At 45.1% G+C, this 21,942-nt stretch overlaps 1 protein-coding gene across 1 annotated transcript in view; it reads right to left on the reverse strand.

Annotated features, from left to right (window-relative positions):
• Nucleotides 1-428: 428 nt before the first annotated feature.
• Nucleotides 429-21,942, reverse strand: part of rnf152 (ring finger protein 152) — a 35,855-nt gene continuing 14,341 nt past the window's right edge. The window contains exon 2 of the mRNA XM_015955516.3: nt 429-2,985. Within this exon, the coding sequence (XP_015811002.1) occupies nt 2,187-2,837 (651 nt within the window). The 5' untranslated portion in view covers nt 2,838-2,985 and the 3' untranslated portion in view covers nt 429-2,186. The remainder of the gene's footprint in view (nt 2,986-21,942) is intronic.

The raw sequence follows: 21,942 nt of genomic DNA on the forward strand, positions 1-21,942 counted from the left end.
AAAAGTAGAAAAATGAACAAACATCCATTTCTGCTGAAAACTAAATATCGAAAAGCAGCCAAATCAATACAGCCTTCATTAACAACCGCCCACAGACGACCCGGTGCCGACCCGTTACACAAATAATTACAGTTCAGCCCTGTATCCCAGAGGTTCTGTGCTGAGAAGAGGAGGCGATACGATGATGTGGGCTGTGGCGGGTCAGAGCGGGGTGGGAGCAGGTCCTGACCGGGGGGCAGCCAACGCACTAAAACTTCAGTTAAAGGTCGAATTCATCATCTTAAGAGTCATCGTTAACTTTCATGTGCATAAATAAAAGAAGAAATCAATATTCCTCCTCCGTTTGTGTTTAGCTTAGCTTAGCATGACGAAATATTTAGTTTCTGCAGGTTTCTTTGCGGGAAGAAAATAAAAGTAAGGCATTTGAAAACGATTTAATGATTTTATTAGCAAATTCTGACGTGTGAGGCACAAAAACAGGAAGATGTTGAACAACAGAAAGTAAAACGTAAACACGTACAGTGCTTAACTCAACCACACTTCCCATCTATCTTGTTACTAGCTAGTAAGTTCGCTAGGTTTGTAGCACGAGAAGCTAACACATATTCTAGCTAACCTGGGAGCAGCTATGCCAGGGGTAGGAAACCCCGGTCCTAGCCCCTACCAGCTTGTTTTAGTTGTTTCCCTGCATCAACATAGCTGATTCACCTGTTCAGCTGGTCACCTGCTCATATAAACCAGGTGTGTTGAATCAGAGAAACTTCTGAAGCGAGTTGGTTAGCGGCTCTCAAGGACTGGAGTAGCCTACACCAGAGCTAGCCAAACGAAGGCCTCTTAAACGTTCATAAACACCAAAAGCGACTCGTCTAACCACCTTCAACAGGAACAGATTCAATTTTTTTCATTATTCTGTAATAACAGCAAAATAAAATAAGTTTAAAACCTTCACAAGTAGCACAAAACTGAGTTACACCTCGGTTTATGTACAAATAAATCCAGACAGAGCTAGCTGAAACCTGGGCTTAACGCTAAATGTTTGCTTTTATTCAAAATTTATTTCTTACCATTTATAAATTAAACAACTAGCAAATATTATTAAATCAATTTCCATTCATCTGATAATGACATTACCATCATTGATATTAAAGAGATAGGCCTATAATCATCCAATATCAATATATAGAAATGATTTAAATATTATCATTATTGTTTCTGAATATTATGAATTACAACATTTGAGTTCCCTTTTGGATGAATAAAGCATTTCTGAATTACATTAAAGCTAATCTTCAGACCTGTTGACATTTAAATATTAAGAACAAAAGTGATTTAACATAAAATATAAGATTATATAATTTAGGTGGTAAATTCAAAGCTTTTGTCACATTTGGAAAGAAAACTGTCGAATTTAATTTAAAAATTTGATTTAATTAATAATTCAGTGTCAGATATTCTGTATTTTTCCAGATATTATAGCCAGTTTTATTTTTCAGCTCATAATGATCTCACATTTAAACTACTTTTAACAGTTTGTTCGTTTTGTGCACCAACAGAAGAGTGAAGTCGACACAGACATGTGATTTAAACCCGAAAAACAATTAAAAACCTCCAACGAGTCACCAGAAGATCGTTGCAGGATACCCTAAACCAACTACCTGCTGCTCTTCTGCACATCCTGGTTGGTTTGAACTCTACATTTCACTTACAGTCATCTCAAAGGTTTGTTCTCAACAGGTTCTTCCACAGCAGATAGAAAATGAAAGCCAAGTAGGTTCCACAGATTGGTTTGTTCTGGGTGAAGATGTGGCTTCTGCACAGTAAGGTCCTACAGAACCAGGAACCAGCCAGCTGGAGAATGTCTGAGCCAAACGCTACAAACACAATCAGCTGTGAGGGAACAATCCATTCGGAACGGTCCATCAGAGAAGATTGGGAGAACACCTGGGGTGGGAGTTTTTAGGCCAGCGGAGTTCTGCTGGAGAGGAAGAAAATGAAACTCAGAAAGCTTTTTCTCTGTTTTAACATCAGTCCCCAAGGTAGAAAAATTCTAACAAAAACAACAGTGGTCCCTTTGAGGATCTCCTTCCTGTCCTCTCCGTGGGTTTAGTCCACTCCCCTCAGCAGAGTTCATCCCTGAGGAGAAGCCAGGCCAACATGAGATGTCTGCAGGAGCCTGAGCTCCGCCCTCAGCCACAGGAGATAACAGTGAAGCGTTTGGAGATGCAGGACATGTTGTGTAGCACGATTCCCAGAAGGAAGAGCAGCACACATGCCACCAAAATAACCGTGCACACCCCGGACCACGTAGAACCTTTTCCTCCCCCAACTGGGCCAGTGACTCTCCTCTCCCCTTCGCCTCCTTCTAGCCCCACCCCTTCCAGGCCCATCGCCAGGCCCAGAGGCTGCTGCTCGGGCATCGTCACCACCGTCACCCCCTTCTGCTGGCCGCCAGGCAGGAAGCGACACCCCAGATCCCCCGGCAGGCCGAGCGTCCGCTCCTTAGTGACAGGAAGTGGCACCATGTAGCAGCCGTTGCTCGGGAGGCGGATGAAAACTGGCGTGTGCTCGGAGGCGTGAGGGATGGCGATGACAGTGACGATGTCCGGGTCATCCGGTAGCTGAGAGACAGACAGGCCAGGAGGAAGTTTGGTGACACCACGGCACCAGGGACAACGGATTTCTTTCTGGGTGCTGCGCATTTGGGTCAAACACACCGAGCAACAAGTGTGTCGGCAATCCAAGAGTTTGGGCCGCCGTCGAGGGCTGTAGTAGTTAAAGCAGATCTGGCATTCCAGAATTGAATCCTGGGAAAGATTATCCATATTGGAATGGTGCATTCACTGGCAGGCAACAGCAAATGTATAAAAGTGGTTCTGCTCCAGGTCGGGTGAAAAAGAAAACCCAAGTGGCTCTGAGGTTTCACGGTCCAACGCTGTCCACGACTTCACTGTGATGTCACATCCCATCAGCGTCCGCATGGCCCATCTGCAACAGAAGAACGAGGGTTTATGGAAAAGCTATTACACAAATCTTTTCACTTTTAAATCATTTCAGCAGACATCAAAACATGTCCTACGACAGGGCCAGTAGGGGGCAGTAACCTCACCGTGTAGGCAAACAAGATAAAATCTGCAAAAACAACCCTGCCCCCTAGTGGCTACTTCTGGCAAGCCCCGCCTCCTCCAGGTAAACATGCTACTTCCCCAACACGCGAGTCCACGTGAGGTGAGCAGAGTAAATAAACTAAAATGCTAGATGAGCTCGCGACGCTGAACGTTTTGCTGTTTGCGTCATGAGGCGTTTTGGGATCTGTGGACCAATCAAACAGCGCCAACTGGACGTTGTACCTGGAACGTCACTTATCTCTCCAATCACAGGGAAGCTCGTGGAGGTTTGTGACTTTCTGACCAATCAGGTGGTGACTGAGCAGAGACTCGGCGCTCACCCGGTTGAATTCAAAGATGGTTAGCGACACAAAATATTTTGCAGAAATGTATTAAAACTAAAATATGAAAACATGAAATCTGCTTCAGCGGGAGATGAACCCGCATCAGCACATGGCTAAATCACAACAGCAGGCTGGCCTAAGACGGTTTTCCAGGCACGTGTTTTTGGATGTGGGCGGAGCTTTGTTAAAATTAATCGTTTCAGTTCCTGGTATAAATTCAGGCTGACGATGGTAAAATGGTAAATGGCCTGTATTTGATATAGCGCCTTCTAGAGTCCTGGAACCCCCCAAGGCGCTTTACAGCACAATCAGTCATTCACCCATTCACACACACATTCACACGCTGATGGTGATGAGCTACGATGTAGCCACAGCTGCCCTGGGGCGCACTGACAGAGGCGAGGATGCCGAGCACTGGCGCCACCGGTCCCTCCGACCACCACCAGCAGGCAACGTGGGTTAAGTGCCTTGCCCAAGGACACGACAACAGCGACAGACTGAGCGGGGCTCGAACCTGCAACCATCTGATTACGAGGCGAGCACTTAACTCCTGTGCCACCGTCGCGATAAAAACTCATGATGTAAAACCTTTAAACATTTACTTTGGCATTAGAAACGGGTTCCATACCCTTAACCCCGAGCATGCCTGCAAACTTTAAAGGATAAAAGTCAAACGGAACCCTTTTAAACTCATGAAGACCCATAACGGAGATGATTTTGAGATTATTAGGAGTTCACCAATCCAGCCATGTTAAACGTCCCATTAGAGGGCCAGATGTGCCTTTCCAGACTGCTGACAGCATCAACAGCATGAATGATGAGCAGTCATTGTTAAGCACAACACCGATCAGCTGACTGCAGCCGGGGGAGTATACTCGTTCATGTGTGTTCTGGTGATTCTTGCGTCTGCTCCAGTTCAGACACTATGAACGATTTCTTCCTCTTCTCGCTGCATAATCACGTCTAGCGTCTTAATCCATGCCAAAGCTGTGATAGTTTACTTTCACAGATTATGAAGCCGTGTAAAAACCGCGCCGTGGAAACAATGAATACCAAACAGGACTCTGCTGACTTTATATTTAACTTTTTGCTTAAATTGTCAATTGGGAGAACTGCTGAGGAAGACAAAACAACCGGATTTTTCTGTCTTTATTCTGCGCTGCCATCTCAACAGAGCCACTGTCCCTTCGGGCAGTAAAAGGGGAAGTGAGGAGGGAGAGGGATGGAGGGATGCGGTGGAAATTATGACAGAAATAGAAAAAGGCGACCACTATCTGTCCTGCTATGTCGAGCATCTCTGTGATTCGCTGCAGAGAAACATGATCTTTCCCAGCCACAGGTGGAGGTAAAACGACGACACCTCCTATATACGACTTAGAACGTAGACTCCTTATAACACTCTACTTAAAGCAGAAATCCAGAGGGTGTGTGTGTGTGTGTGTGTGTGTGTGTGTGTGTGTCAGGGGCACCTCCAGAAAATTTTGATGGGGTGGCTAAATGGGGCCTAAGAAACTGCTGGGGTGGCGCACCAAATTGGTCCTTGTGGTAACTCTGGTTGAATTTAGTCTGTGGCGATGAGCTGCATTGCACCTTTTTTCTTTTTATTAAAATAACAGTATGTATCCAAATCATTTAACTTAAATTTTACAAACACAAACATTTTAGAAAAATGGGTTTCATTTCTTTAAAATGTTACCCCAAATTTAATTTAAAATTTTATTTTTTAGGTTTATTCATTTAAAAAAAATCTATGGAGATAAAACATTTTTTTAAATGGTGAGCAGCAGAAACATGTATATTTTTTATTCTGATTATTTCTTTACTCATTAATTGTAATACTTTATTTTGTTTTACAATTATGTCTTTAATAAACAAGACCAAAGTATGGTTTGGCTGAACATTAATGTGATTTGTTAACACTGGCTTTTCCTGGGGGGGGGGGGGGGCAGCAATTTTCTAGGGGTGCCTTTGGGGCACCCTCGGTGTGTGTGTGTGTGTGTGTGTGTGTGTGTGTGTGTGTGTGTGTGTGTGTGTGTGTTTACGTGTCTGAGGTAATAAAAACATCAGTGAACTCTGATAACCAAGCTGCAATGAGGGCGAGCTGACTGACCCACTTTCTCTCACACCTACAAGCTCCAGACACAGAAATATCCTCCAAAGGGATCAGGAGCTTCGGGTTAGGAAGAAACGAGCCTGTTTCAGCTGTCGGGAGGAAAAGTTTCAGCTTCTTATTAGTGACGGTGCAGCGTGAACAAGCAGCGGCCTCAAAGACCCCCAGCAGGACTGGGATCTACCGGGAATAACTCACTGGAAAGCATACCTCCCAGGAGAAAGATGGGAGTTTAAAATAATCCTCCCCAGAGTGGCTGACATAAGAAAATAGCTGTGAGGAGGGATGGTTTGTTTACGTAGAAACCCCTCAGCTGGGCTGCAGCAGTAAAATGTCAGCGGTGGTGACACATGGTGGGATGAAGCTCCCACCGGAAACACGCTGCTTTATTATGGATGTGAACGAGCAGCACTGGAAGGTTCAGGGATTTATGGGTAGCAGTAAAAGTGTAGGTGAGACATGATGGAATCAGGCTTTCTCCTAGTCCCAGGATCGTCTGCTGCTTTTCTGTTTTAAATACAAACGTATTAAATGTCCTTTTTTAGCATGAGTCATAACAAGTGATTCACATTGTTGTTATTTTTAAAACTGGTTTTAGAGTCTCAGTTGTCTTCCCAAGGAGAAAACCGGATTCTCCGGAAAACCCCTGAAGAGAGCAGCTTCCCATAATCAGTAGGTCACCACTCCTCTGCCAACCGAGACTCGGGTCTCAGTCACTAGTTTTAATGCATTTAGAGTTTCTCCTACTGCATTCCTGCTCTCTAAAAACGTTCATCTTCATCAGAACAGCAGAGACGCTGATGCTCTAGTTTCACCTTGATGTGCCTAGGCCACTTTTTTGTATAAGAAAAAAAATTGTGAAGCAAATTAAATATTTTATCTTCTCGACTGTGTGAGCACGGTGCTGAGGCAGCATTCACCCAAAGCTGGTGTGTCGTCATCCTCACCCACACATCCCGAGTTTGGACCAGAGACAAAAATCCTCCAGAGTGCGTTTGACAGCTAAAGCAGCCATGCAGTGTGTGTGTGTGTGTGTGTGTGTGTGTGTGCGTGCGTGCGTGCGTGTGTGTGTGTGTGTGTGTGTGTGTGTGTGTGTGTGTGTGTGTGTGTGTGTTTTAATCAAACATCTGCTGAAAGCCAGTTAAATATGTTTAGCCCTTGGAATGAAGAAATTATAAACACCTCACCCTGAGAGGACTGCTAACATGTAAAGACACACACACACACACACACACACACACACACACACACACACACACACACACACACACACACACACGATTCTGTATATCACAGAAAGGGAGACTACACAGATTGGCACATTTATTCTCTGGTTAAGGGAGGCGCTCAAACACCAACCTTAACATTTTACATCAGCTTTATAGTTAAAAAAACAGGAACATTTTGCTGAGCCTCTTTCATACAACAATGGCGATATATGAAAACTGTCAGATATCGTCCGACATATCAACCTACCAATATATCGACCAACCAATATACCGACCTACCGATTGATCGACCTACCGATGTGCCGACCTACCGATATATCGACATACCGATATATCGACCTACCGATATATCGACCAACCAATATACCGACCTACCGATATATCGACCTACCAATATATCGACCTACTGATATATCGACCTACCGATGTGCCGACCTACCGATAAAGCAGTTTACTCCTACTGAATAAAAATAGAAATCTAAAGTGTGCTGTCTTTCTCGTGTGAAACCCCTGTTCTTAAAAAGAGTTGTGAAAAATATTGAATATTTCTGCATATTTGACTTTATGTTTCTACCAGAATATTACTTCTCTTGAATTAAGCAGTGCAGGTGAAACCAACTTGGTGATTCAAGGCTTTTCCTTGAGAACTAGGGATGTCCCAACCACATGTAATCAGTTGTATTGCACAATGTACGTTCCCACGCCAGGGCAGGCAAATCTCGACAGGAAACCTCTAATCAGCACAACACCTGTAAAGCTGTGCCTGTAAAGTAGTAACGAGAAACACCCCACGGAGAAGGCCGCAGCAAAGCTGAAGCTGTTGGCAGGTAGAGAATTTCAAATCACTTCATTTACTAATGCTCTGTGCCTATCAGAAGACACGTTTTTGCCCTCATGAAAACGCAACTATTCCAATCACTTGAAAATCCTGTGGCTGGGCCTGATTTACTATTATGTGACTGAATGGGAACATCCCCTAAGAACAATTTATTATTCCTGTTGATTGGTTTCAAAACAACTTCAGACCTTTCATCCTTACTGGGGTTCGGTAAGAGTCCAATAACCAGTCTGCAAAACGAATCGATGATTCTCTCAGCTCGCTAATGAACACATCACTCTGTTCAAGGCAGAATTTAAAAAAAGGTGAGAGCTCTGACTTCAGCAGCCAGGGGTTCAATCTTCATCTCCAGATTCATAAAAAGGTGTGGGAAGTGTGAGATAAGAGCAAACATGGTGGCTCGATCCAACCTTCAAACAGAGACGACACTTCTGATTAAGCTTTACTGCAACAGCGCTGCTCAGGGAAAAACATGCAAATGAGGATTATTTAGAAACTGTAATGCAGAGCCTACGGCTAAAAGTGATTTATGCAAATAATGTTTAAAGATGGCCATCTAGAGGAACGTGGTAAAGCTGTCTTTGGATGAGCTGCTTTTTGCTCTTCTAACAAATAATATAGTGAGAAGATCAGTTTATCTTGTGCAGAACCTTAAATAACTTTTAGCTACTTGGGCTAGCAATAGCAGTAGATTAAGCTAGGGTTGGCAGTAGCTCGGGCTATAGCAGTAGCTAAGGCTAGCAATAGCAGTCGCTCGGGTTAGCGATAGCAGTAGATTAAGCTAGAGTAGCAGTAGCTCAGGCTATTGACCCTTTGCACGTGACGTCACACCACTCATGTGACCGCCCCCTTCGCCATGATGGACGGCAAAAAGACCGTTTACACCTAGAAACTCCAGTGAAGCTAGTCAAAACAAGCCAGTTTGTAGCCTTTTATCGCTTTTATTTAGTTTATTTGACAGTAAAATTATTTTAGCTTGCTGCGTGGTTGGCTGCACTAAGAGACAAGGACGTAAACTCAACTCGTTTTGTTTTTTAATAACTTTGATGAAGACTGAGGACAGAGATGAACTGCAGTGATCAATCCTTCAAGCGGACTAGCAGGCCTCAGATTAGCAGCGAACATGTTTTTACCGGGTAAGATTAACGTTCATTTATTTCACGAGGAAGACAGGGACAGGGATAAATGAGATGTGTTTATACTAGTTATTGATAATCCTGATGGACGGGTGTTTCACCACGGAGGCTGCGCCCCGTCCACTGTAGTGTAAAGCGAGACAATTGTTAACAATAGTAAAGCTCCGATGTATGATTAGGTGTGTTAAAATGACGTTATTTATTTATTTATATGAGCGTCGGCGTTCAGAGATCTTCTCATTCCAGTGTGAGAGCAGCAGCTGAACCCGGTAACACCACCAGCAACAGAAGCTGGTAGAGATCTGGACTTTTTAACAATCAGCTTTGGTGTAAAGTGAAACGCTGTTTATAACATAAAGTTATAAATCCAGAGGGGTGAATTTAGGCAAAGTCAGCAGCATGTTTACATCGGTGAACAGCTGCAGAGAGAACGTAAGCTAACGTTGGTAAGCTAGTTAACGTATGAGCCCCCGCTAGATGCGCTACTTCTTCTGATAACTGAACTGGGCATGAACTAGTTGAAGGAATGCTGGAGGAGTTTTGTTTTTGTTTTGATCGCAAAAAAATTTTCAGGCTCTACTTTTCCCTTTGTTTAGTAATCCTGTCGCTCACTGTTTACATGCTTTTGCCGTCCAGCATGGTGGACCCACGTGATTAGGTGACGTCGGTGCAAAGAGTCGATAGCAATAGCAGTAACTTGGGTTAGTGATAGCAGTAGATTAAGCTAGAGTTGGCAGTAGCTCAGGCTAGCAATAGCAGTCACTCGGGTTAGCGATAGCAGTAGATTAAGCTGGGGTTGGCAGTAGCTTAGGCTAGCGATAGCAGTCGCTCAGGCTAGCATTCTTCTGTGGTTAGCATTGTAGCGACCAACATTTTTTGCCCACATTAAAGTGGTTTGGGACATGCTAATTTAAGGGTGTGTGTCTATGTGTTTGACGTGTTAAACCAGCTTTTCTCGGAACAAACCGTTTCTCCGTGGCCATTAAAGAGGCATTATGGAAGTGTGACAGCCAAAACATGTATAGAAATAACAAATTTCTTCTTCATACATTCTCCTGCAATGCCCTGGTCCTGTAGAATGAGCCCTGGCATTTTTACTGTGATTGCCTGTTTTTCTGTAAAATCACAGAAAAAGAGAGATGCTCGGGTCGAGCAGGCTGCTTCATGCGCGTTCACGCTCAGGCATCGCCCGTAGCATTTGCTATCAGTAGCTTTAGCAGCAGAGAGAGAGGTAGTGCCAACTCAGCGACTTTGTCGCTGTTCCTAACGCCTAGTGATGAACCTAGCTACATTTCTGAGGACCTTTAGCTACTTTCTGTAGAACTTTCTTCTAGATATTTTCTGCACATTAGCAACAAATAGCCATTTTTGCTCCGAACCATTCTTTGAACGTTGTTTCAGCTGTCATCAAGGATATAAATGTTACAGATACAAAAAATGCCGCTGGCGCTTTGGCTCACTTAGTGAGACGTCGGACTCTTGTGCAAAAGATCCGGGTTTGATTCTGGATGTGAACATAGATTATTTAGAGTTTATTTTTTACATTAATGGTATATTTTTTTACAGTAAGATGCCCAAATTTTTATTTGAGACTCGCTGAATGGCATTGAATTCACAGATAAAAAAGATGTGGGTTCAACTTTCATTGTGGAACAATTTTTCAAGCAAGGGAAGGGAATGATCTGAGCATGCAGGAGGACTGACCCATCATAAACCTTTGTCGGCTGTGCTGAAGAGAAAGGTACAGAACCACATTATTTAATTAATTAGCTGCGCGTTCTCCTGTCCTCTGGGCCACTCACCCACACACACACACACACACACACACACACACACACACACACACACACACACACATGGGACTGTCCCAGCTGTTATTTGCGTTAAGGAGTGTGCACATACAGCATGCGCGCCTCGTGCACGAGCCTACTATTGAAGCTGCCCTTACGCTTTTGGCCTGAGGGGGCAATCACGAGCATAAAAATTCAAAACTCCGTAGAGTCCCTTTAATAATTTACATAAAAGAGGATTGTGACCACAAAGACTTTTTGGTATGCTACATTAGACGCCCAAATCTGGCTCAGACCAACAACAGAAAAGTAAACGCAGATTCACACCTTTAATGAATCTGAGCGCGTGGGTTTTAAACTGACAGAAAGTGATGCATACGAGTTGTTCCTGTTGCATTCAGCCACAAGAACGTCCTGACCCTTGTTCCTCTAACTGAGTGTTAGATTATTCTCACATCAGCAAGCTGCACTGCAGGCGAGGGCGTGAGGGCGCATTTCTACTGCAGAAGCTTCAGAATGCACAGCTTGAGTTGAGGAGCAACTCAGCAGGTGAACGATGCGAGGAGAAGATAAATAAAGGGAAAAAAGGACACCTGATTGGATATTCATCACATGTTTTGAGTCTGTTTAACTTGGACCTTGAAGCACACAGACATCACACCCATCGCAGCGCTGCAAGCTAATGCTTTCAGGAGTCTGTCAGGAGTATCGTTGCTAAGAGACAGAGGATGTCACATCCCCGCTGTTCTGTTGGGGCTTTGCACAGGAGTTCTGTGTGTGTGTGTGTGTGTGTGGGGGGGGGGGGGGGGGGCACCAAAGGTGGAAGTGATGTTGCCTCTGCCCTCATTTTCATGTCACTTTGTGTTTAGCTGTCTTTACCAGCGGTTTGACGTGTTAATGAGAGAATCTGAATAAACTAATTTCTGCCACGAACAGACCTGAGCCTCCAGTGGAGACGATGCAAACACCTGCCTGAAGGATTATTACATATAAAACATTTCAGTGTGTTCAATTACTTCACTGACGTTAGTAGAGCAAATGTTTATACCAGTTATGAGACGTACGTAGCCTAGAAATGGAGACAGACTGCAGGTTCTTCTAGTCCTTCTATTGGTTTGGTGGGCCAATCACAGCGCTCCATCAGTGCAGCTTGTCTGAAACGGCTTTGGCATCACCAGACTTTTTAGGATGAATTTCCAGGCTATGTTTATGTTTATGTTTATGTATTTAGCAGACGCTTTTATCCAAGGCGATTTACAATTTATAACCTATAGGGCATGTTGTGATCTGTGGGGGAAACCAGAGTTTCGAACCTGCGACCTTCGTGCTGCGAGGCAACAGTGCTAACCACTGCGCCACCATGCAGCCCTAGGCCATATTAGCATCATGAGGCGTGTTTCCACCATCAGAACTTCAGGGTCATTTTAGTGGAACTTCACAGTGTGCCTCAACTTCAGCGCGCCAACCGAGAAGCCCGGTTTCGGGATGATTTTAAGAACCTGAGGGAAGTTTCATCAGCAGACATTGCCGAAAACAACCATGAACCATGTTAAGCACCACGAACAAATCAAAAACTGAATCAGCCACAGCATCAGACCTCATAAACATCAAACGTTCGTCGAGGACAACCCATCAGCTGTTTTAGAAAAGAGCGTTTAAAGGTTTACCCTTTTGAAATTAAATATTCTTTCCTCCCGATGGTTGGTGTATTCTCAGCCACACTGCAACAGCTTTGCATAATTCATCAAGTTTAACCTTCATGCATTAACACCCCCTCTGCTGTGAGTCATAGTTAAACAACGGGGGTAACTTTCCGCTGACATCAACGCTGATTGAGCTGAAGTCCCACTAAGCCTAATGCTAAACTGCTCCTTTCCGTTTAGTGCTATCAAGATTCAAAATGCCAATTAAACACCAGAATATTGCCTGAAATGACAGGAGAGGACTGGAGGAGGTTCAAGTACCACAGAAGGGGTGCAAGATGATGGAGTGTGTGCTGTTGCCTGGCGATGTGAAGCAGAACCGAGTCCAGCAACAGGAGTTTCAAGCAGAACCAGAGCAGCGACAGCTGCAGGCTCAGTGACCAAAGCGAGTAAGCAGTCTGCCTCCTGTCAGCGACACTAACGGCACAGAGAATAAACAATTAGCCCGCTAACTTCCTGTCAGATATCAGTGAGACAACGAAACAACTCATTAATGCTGCCAGCAGCTAACGCTTCAGCTGGAGGGCGTTTGAAAGTCCAGATTTCTTCATATCAGGAAGGTTTCTGTTACTGGAGGAATGAAAAGGCTTAGTTCAGATGGAGGGTCTGCCTCTGGGCAGTGGCACCGCCCACCCACCCTTCACGGACTTAAAGGGAGTGTGTGTGATGAAATGATTACCACAGTAACACACACACACACACACACACACACACACACACACTCTTGATTCTCGTCTGTAAAAAACCAAACCCAGGAAACGAACCAGCATTTCGTTCAAATCAGCCTTTAATAAAGGCATTTATGGGAATTACAGCTGTTTTTCTGCGTGAAAGTCGTTATTTGGGGGCAGCAGTAGCTCAACAGGTTGAGCGGGCTGTCCAGTAATCGGAAGGTTGCAGGTTTGATCCCGGCTCCGGAAAGAAATCTGCTGCTGTGTCCTTGGGCAAGACACTTAACCCAGCTTGCCTGCTGGTGGTGGTCGGAGGGACCGGCGGTGCCTGTGCTCGGCAGCCTCGCCTCTGTCAGTGCGCCCCAGGGCAGCTGTGGCTACATCGTAGCTCATCACCACCAGTGTGTGAATGTGTGTGTGAATGGATGAATGATATGAATGGATGAATGATACACTGTAGTGTAAAGCGCTTTGGAGTCCTGACTCTGAGAGGCACTACACAAGTGCGGGTCATTCATCATTTATTTAATTTAGTTTTTCCTGAATAGCCTCTGCTCAGAGAAATAGAGTTGATGTGCCTCAAACCAGTATCAGGACAACTGGCCCCCTAGTGGCTGGATCTGGTTAAGTCCCGCCCCCTACGTAAATAACCAGGGTGTGTTCCTGCTGTCACTTGAACAGCGGCTATATTCTGATCTTAGACTGGCCTTTAACTCGGCGTTGTGAAAGACGGTAAACTCTATTTTTCTAAACTGAGGCCATCATGAGTAGAGGAAGCAAGCGCCCTGATCCGACCTGAACATCTCCTTAGTTAGCAGCTTTCATGTGGTTGTAGTGAATCGTTGTGAGTCTTCAGTGGCTGTTGACACGCTATCGGGAGTATTTTTGTAGTCGTTTTTGTTTCTGAAGTTTTCCGTTTTGTTGCTAATGGCAACCTTGAAGTCTTGGATCACCGTAATCATCGTTTGGGCTTTTTTTCTCTTGCTGTGTTTTTGCACCTCTATTGAGGTTTTTCCCACGCTACTTCCATCTCTTTTTTCAAATCAGTTCCAGTTCCACACAGAAGCTGCGGCACGAGTCTTATTGAGATGGACGTGGCTAGAAAACTGATCCACATTCTGAACCAAACACAGGAAATGGACGGATTACTAAATCTGATGAACCGCTTCTGAAAACTCATCTGCAGCCAAGAAAGAATCAGAGGAGCGAAGATGGTTTCTACGTCTATCGCCACAGCGGCGCATCTAAGGCCTAGTCCACACGAAGCCAGGTTTTTTTTTTAAACGAATATCCGCCCCTCCAAAAACTTGCATCCACACCACCTCGTTTTAAAAACAACTCTGTCCACACGTACCCGGATAAATACGTTGTTAAGGACATGCCAGACCTGTAGGTGGCAGTACTTCCCCCGTTCTTAACCTCGTCCTTCGTCTGTGGTCTTCCACAAGGAGCAGTAATTCCGCTTGCAAAAACAAACAAGCAGAAAGCGCTTGGACGATTGATAAAGCGAGCGCAGCTCTGAGGGCATCCATGCTGTCGGCTAGTGTAAACACAGGTCGCACACGTGATGTCAGCATTTTTTGTCGCGGAAAGTGACGTTGCGGACCTTAAAACTCCGGTTTTGTCCGTCCACACGCAGACACCCAAAACGGAGAAAACGCAGATCTTCACTTTGGCCGGAGTTTTTAAAAAGATCCGTTTTCGTGTGAAAAAACTCCGTTTTCGTGTGGATGACAGGCCAAAACGTAGAAAAATATCTACGTTCTGGCAGATCCCCGGCTACGTGTGGACAGGGCCTAAGTGAAGCACGGAGACACATTTGGGTTTTCCCGTTTCTGTTTGATTAAACTACTTTAATGTTCTTGGCCCCAACGCCAGCTCCGCCTCTACAGCGGGTCGATTCCTTGCTGATTGACGTGTTCATTTTATGTTTATCTGCTAAAGTCGTTGAACTGGACCTGCAGGTCTAGACCTCTCTGGCCAGAGTTTATTTCTCTGAGTGAAGCGAAGCTGTGAGCTCCCGCTGCTGCAAACACATTCCTGAGGATTATTAGTGTTCTTGCAACCCGCAGCGCCTCTCTGTCGACTCGCTGCAAGTCTGAACAGGTTTAAAAAGTCTGCAAAGCACAACTTGCACCAAACCAGCCAGACGGATGTTGAGACTCATAAAACTAAACCGAGGAGCTCCAGAAACCCGTTACACGTTTAACGTCCCTGTCAGGCGAGAGAGAGACCTTGCAACAAGAAAACCGAGAAGGTCTGCAAACACGTAGACACGTTCTGGAGACGCTTCTGAGAACGCCGCTTAAAATTCCTCACCAACAGTTAGAGCCTCATGAGGGGTCAAAGGTCAAAACAGGAGACGCTTCAACAGAACAAGAAGTTTCTAACACTGATGGGAGCTGATGGTTGCTGTCAGCATGGTGGAGAAGGGTAATGGTTTGGGCCAGACTGAGTCTGAGGCCATGGTCCTAAACTTTGGACCAGCCTGGTTAATAAAGCCTAACAAAGATCTGGAACCAGGACCCGGAAAAGTTGTGGCGGGACTTTGGACGAGCCGAATAGTTGCAAATCTCACAGAACTGAAGCAATGTTGGAGTCAGACCTCCTCAAGAACCACGAGAGACCGACAATGTCGGCTAGAAAACAACACCTGAGAGATGCCGACACACTTTAGGAGTGAGAGGAGTTTGTGGATCTGAAACTAAAGCTGGTTCTGAGCCATACAAGAGGCCATTATGGGCTGTTTTTGGATATTTCTCTGCAGATGGACCTCATTCTCATTTAGAGGACGGCTTTCTTTCCCTTGTGTCCTCAGCTGTTGCCAAAACAATACGCGTTGATCCTCCTGCAGCCTTTAGAGGATGTCTGACAGCTGCAATGAGACGGAAACAACCGAAGCTCCTCCACCGAAGGCCTGCAGCTCTCCAGCTCCTGAAGTGGATCACCAGGGCCAGCTGCTGGGGATCACCCGAGCTGGATTACACGGGAGCCGCTCGACGCAACTCCTGCATGTAGAACAGACAGAGAGCACCTCTCTACTTCCTGTTGACACAGGATAATGAGCCCTGCTGGGGAGGATATAGATTGCAGAACGTGTCTCGGAGCTTCGGCACACCGGAGAATTTGCAGGCGAGGCAGAAAAGAGGGATTTAGTAAAGGACCTGCAATGGCAATTTGTCAGGATTAAAGCTGGACGGTGGCTCGTTGCCGTGGCGTCAGGAGCTGTTCATTAGCCGAGGTCGTCCAGGAATCTTGGTTTTCTTCTGCAAGCATGCTGAGGCTTGCATCCAGCTTTAACCCCACACAGATCTGATTTATTTTAAACGGGGCTGAAGCTCACAGGCCAGCTGTAAAAATACACGTTTGTTCCTTTTTAAAGTGGTTTTGAAGAAGAGACACCAGCTGGTGGCGACCATCAAGTTCATCTCCACAAAAAATCAAATCTTTAGAAGTTATTGATCAAACATTACCTGAAATAGACCAAACTCTTCATGGAGTTTTGCAGAACTTCGTGTTTTGAGGCTCATCTTTGTAAAAAGCAGGGTTAGATGATGAAGTCGGCGTCTGTAGAGGATTTACTGGGAGTGACAGTCTGATTCCTAACAGCTGCACCAACACCGAACAGCCCGGCGGCGTTTTGGTGCTGCAGCATCCTCCGACAGCAGCACAGGTGCGGGGAGATAAACCAGCTACTGTAACACCTGCTGAAAGCTGTTCACACCAACCCCAATGCTAATGACTTCAGCACTCGCTCAGGAAATGGACAGGATAACAAGCTCCAGGGACGCCTGTCGAGTTAATCAACGCCAGCAACAGTCGATGAGACGGCTGTGCAGAACCACACAGAGGTACGGAGAGCAAAGAATGGCCAGCTAGCTCAGCAGGAGCAAGATGGACGGCCCCCAAACAACTCAGTTGTGTTGCAGGGTCGATGTCACACGAAAGGCTGCAAATCATCGGTGTAGCAACAGAACCATCCTGAAATGGAAGCAGAAAGGAGGGTCGGTGCTACAGAAGTCATAAATCAGCTGTTTCTGACATCAAGTGTCACAAATGTTTCAGCCGGCAGAAACAGCTGACAGCAGAGAAACGAGGGTTCCAAGGTTTGAATCAGCGCCACGCAGACGGGGAATGAAAGATGTGCATCAGGATTTCAGAGAGAGAACAGAAAGCAACACGTCAGGAAGAGAGAGAGAGCACGTTAATCTGCTGATGATTATAATCTTACAACACGGCTTTATTTAATCTGATGTGTTCTGCCTTCTCCAGAAGCCTCCAGTTTAAAGAGCGTCTTCCAATTATTTTATAAACATCTCACACATTAGGTCATTCTTCTCAACAACGTTTTTTATGTTTCAAACCGATTCAACAAAGCAGCAATCTGATTATTAATGAGCGTAAAGGGATACCATGTAGTTCAGGCTCGCTTTTAGCACCCCCTGGTGTTCATTTAGTAAAACCAAAAGTGATATTTATCTCCTCGCTGTGCGTTTGTCTGTTTAACACCTTCATCTAACAGCAGAAATGTCTCCCGGCCTTCATCAGTAGCTGCGTTTACATGTGCCAAATTTCCTCAATCCGATTGAAATCTTGGTTGAGCGGAATTTCCGAATCTCTGTTCACATGGACACGAACTGAAATGATCCGATCGTGCCGTGCGTACCTACGCACCAAGCATTTAATCTGATTAAATAGGTTGAGCATGGGCAGAGTTGCCTTTCCCGAAAGAAAAATTGTAAACAAACGCCATGGAACGAAAAGAAAAATGTAAAAACAGAAATAACTATTCTTCCCGCTTTCCTGATCCATTTATTCTATTTAATATTTTTATTTAGCTCATAGAAGTTACGTTTTCTTCAGCGAATAACTGCAGAGCGATGCTTTGCTGCATTTTATTGTTGATTAAAATAAGGGAGGGTTATGTCTCTGCCTCTTGATCAGCTGGTCCGCGGGTCTGAGGTGACAGCTGTACTGTTGCGCTGCGGCACACAGCGGGGGTGGGGGGGTTAGACTCATGTTTTACTACTGAGCTCTGTTGTGGCTTATTATTAATAACATGTGACGATCAGCTGAAACTGTTGAGAAAAATCTGTTCAAACAAAATAACAGAAGATGTTCAGAAGGTTTAGAAGCCTGTGTTCATCATTAACGAACCGCGTTTCAGGTCAACTGCGTTTACGTGCTTTTAACACGGACTTTACTGTCGTCCAGAGTATTTAACCGAGGACGTTTTCCTACCCAACATCAGCCTCCAGTCAGGTCTGTAAAACCCAGATTATCCCGTGTTCTTTACAAGCGCGTCTCCATCACCTGCTGCAGAAACTGCTGCGTTCAAAGCTGACAGAAACGGGGATCCGTGCGCTGCGACCCCCGCGATAAACCTGCGTGTTTCCAGTTCATATTTGAACATGTTTGTCGAATGATTGGTGCAATAATCAGATTTTTATTTTACTTCCACAAAATGCAAGTTCTGAATTAAATATTACTGAAACGGGGACGGCTTGTCGTCGGATTTAAAAGCCGCCACTCGTTAATTACGCCGTCATTTTTGAAGTCAGGCAGTCCAAATGACAGCGGAGAGGCCCGCCCGCTGTTGCACACATGCGCAGTGGGCTTTATGTTACCCCAACAATCCGAATGGCTGTGTACATGCACGTCAATCGGAATGAGGAACGGAATAAACCACCCCTCTCAATCGGACTGAAATTTCAATCCGATCGGGCCGAATCTGATCAGAATATTCCGATTGACATGTTTACATGCAGAATTTTCGATCTGAATGGGCATTCAATCCGATTAAATATACGCATGTAAACGTGGCTAGTGTCTACAGGAGTCATTCTTCACCAAATTAAACAAATCAGACGTGTTCATGATCTAAAACGTGCAGGAAACTTGCTGGAAGCAGACTGCAGCACCACGTATGTCAGCTCTACTTTTCTAAGTCTGACAGAGACCGGACCGGCACTCTGAAGTTGCAAGTGTGGTATTCTGGCCACAAGGGGCAGTGGGGTATCAGTGACATTTCATTAACCCCGTAAAGGGTTGCTTCAGCACTCAAGAAAGTGACTTAAAAATAGGAAAAGTTACCATTAGCATCACGTTACACGGTTAGCGACTCTAGGGTCGTTCTTTTAGAGTTGTGTGACAGTGGCGTGTCCAGATCTTTTAAACTGGGGTGGCCCAGGTGAGGCACAACTTTGTGCATGGGTAGCACCAATGGTTATGCTTTTTTTTTGTTTTACCCCCAAACCTTTTGTGGACAATGAAAAGCCTATTTGAAGGTAAATTAGTGTGTTGGCATCTTAGGTGTGTTCTTGCTGTGTCGTGGTTCTAATTCCATGCTTTCGTTCTTTTTAAACACAGGAACAGTTTTGTTCACCTGTGTTGTAGCTACAGTTTCGCCGACGGCTGCCGGTGAAGGTAAACAAAACTGTTTCTGTGTTTAAAAAGAACGAAAGCATGGAATTAGTGTGTTGGCACCTGGGGTGGCCAATCAGATTCCAAGGGTGGCATGTGCCACCCCAGGCCACTCCCTGGACACGCCCCTGGTGTATGATGGATCCACACCTACAGCACATTGCTGCTGTAGCCTTGGTTTTTATCATTTTATGATGATTTGCCAGTGGAGCTCTCTGGGATAGAGACAGTCCGTGTTGGAGTGGAACTATTCCAACATCACCCATAGAATTCCATTTAAATAACCGCAGAAGTTCGATCCAAACAAATGCTGAAGTCCACGTGAGGATCTGTGATGAAGAGGCTGGTAAAATAAAGTTTTGGGAGTTCTGCTTCGGCTCCTCTGAAGACCGAAGAGATTTAGCTTGAAACCATTTCTCTGAACCGAGGCTGTTCCTGACGGCGTTTACAGTCATTAAGACAAAAGTTGACCTTTAAACAGAAACGCTTGTGAATGGCTGAAAAGGGTTAACAGACATCAAAACTACTTTTAAAGGCAAACGTGGTCAACGGAAAGTAAAGAAAGCTGAAGGCAGAAACAAAGAAGATACGGTCTAGTTCAGCATTCATTCATTCATTCATTCATTCATTCATGCTCACCTGACCCATAATAAACCATCATGATCCTCCACGCGAGAATCAGGTTAGGGAAGCGGGTGCAGGTTGGTTATTAAACTGTCTCTGGTTCGTTTTTTCTGTCTGACTGGCACAAACGTACAACTCCATCTCATTTACCGGCGCCGCGCTTCCTTGTTTTCCCGGTTTGGGGTTGAGTTTGATCTAATTGGCCTTGAAGAGACAGAGTGAGCTGACATTAAATTACCACGCCCACAGGAAGCCCTGACATTTATGTTGTAGACCGACGGAGACATCCACAGACTCAATTAGAGACGCCGATGACTGTTGGTCAGTCTGGCTGATGCTGCATCGTGTTCAGACTCGCCCAAATAAAGAGCATCAGATCTATCCGAGTGGTTTTAATGTAGGAAATGGAACTAAACCGACCTGGTAAACTGCTGTAGGACGCAGCGATGGGAACGCCACAACCAGAACCGTTCATCTGTAAAATGTTGGGACTGATTCTTTTACTTCAGAGCTTTCATCTGTTTAGATGTTAGTAAATCTCTATTAACCCCACCAGAATCAGAACCAAATGGACCTGTCTCAGCATCATCATGGATGCACTGGCTATTAGCACGATGATGCTAACCACTCATCCCAACTCCTACACTCACACATTTAAGCCAAAGGTTCATTTCATCCCAGTGAGGTCTTTCAGTTGCACATCTCAGACAAAAACTGTTTCTATTCCTTCAAAATAAAAGCCTACACGACACTCAGAAGCTAAAAGAGCAGTGTTAGTGGAATTAGGATTACGTTTTATTATTCTGGTGAAATCAATACCAAACAGTCACTCAGTTATGGGAGCTGATCGCTGGTGACATCAGTACCAAACAGGTATAAAGCCTCTGGTTCCTGCCTAATGGGCTTCATTCTGTCCCTTTTATTCCTCCGTTCTTCAGCCGTCCATCCAGATAAAAGGCTGAATTGATTATGTTCTCCAGGATTCAATCTAAATTAATCCCGCCATTTAATACAAGAAAAGCAATCGATGCAGCTTAAAAGATTCAGTGATTCCCAAAATCTACAGATCACGATATAAAAAACCCACCGGGCATCAACCGTTGTTCATCCGTGGTGTTTGTTTTGTTTTATCCCACAGCCTGCTGCAGCGTTCCCCCAGAACACCTGAGGAGAAGGGCAGATTACCAACCCCGTCTGAGAGGAAGTGGAGCAGCAGGATCAGCCACAACACACTGAGGTTTGGCCTCTGGAGGCAGATAAAGCCTCCCTTCTTATCAGACACCACGCAGGGACAAACACGCCCAAGAAACAACCACCTGACACGGAAAAGCTCTCAGGATAAGGCCGGAATCTCGCCGGGCCGAGACTGCCGGGACTGATGGAAAACGAGATTCGGGACGGAGACGAGGAAGAAAAGGCTCTTTGAGACGTTTGTGAGGATTTTTAATTAGGAGTTTTCAGCACGTTAGAATAAACTCGCTTGTGGAAGTGTGAGTTTAGGGTAAGTGAGACCACTTTGGGAGGAGTCGGTGGCCAGTGTGAATCAAAATGAGAAGTCATTAAAAACACTTTAAGACTGAATGGCATCGAGAACATTTGCATGACCTTTGCTAAGTGGCCTGGCCTCATGAACATAGAACAAAGTAAAAAAACAACATGGTACTGCTGGTTTTTACCAAATCTCCTCTGAAGACAAACATCTCCTGCTACCAGCTCTGGTTTTGAGCTCCTGGTGTGTCGGACGGAGACGGTCCGGTACCTGATCAGCATCACCTGTAAGCTGGTCCGGAGAGCACCTGGGCCCAATGGCAGCTGTATCCTGGTGGCCATTTTAAAGAAGTCTTCCACACACTGACATTGATTATGAAATTAATTAATCATTAGACCCATGGACCCAATGGATAAACCATCAACCCTACTCAACGGTCAACTTTCCTCGTGGGGTCACACCCATTAGGACGGTGGGAGGG

This window comes from Nothobranchius furzeri, chromosome 7 (assembly GCF_043380555.1).
Source record: "Nothobranchius furzeri strain GRZ-AD chromosome 7, NfurGRZ-RIMD1, whole genome shotgun sequence".
NCBI lineage: Eukaryota > Metazoa > Chordata > Actinopteri > Cyprinodontiformes > Nothobranchiidae > Nothobranchius > Nothobranchius furzeri.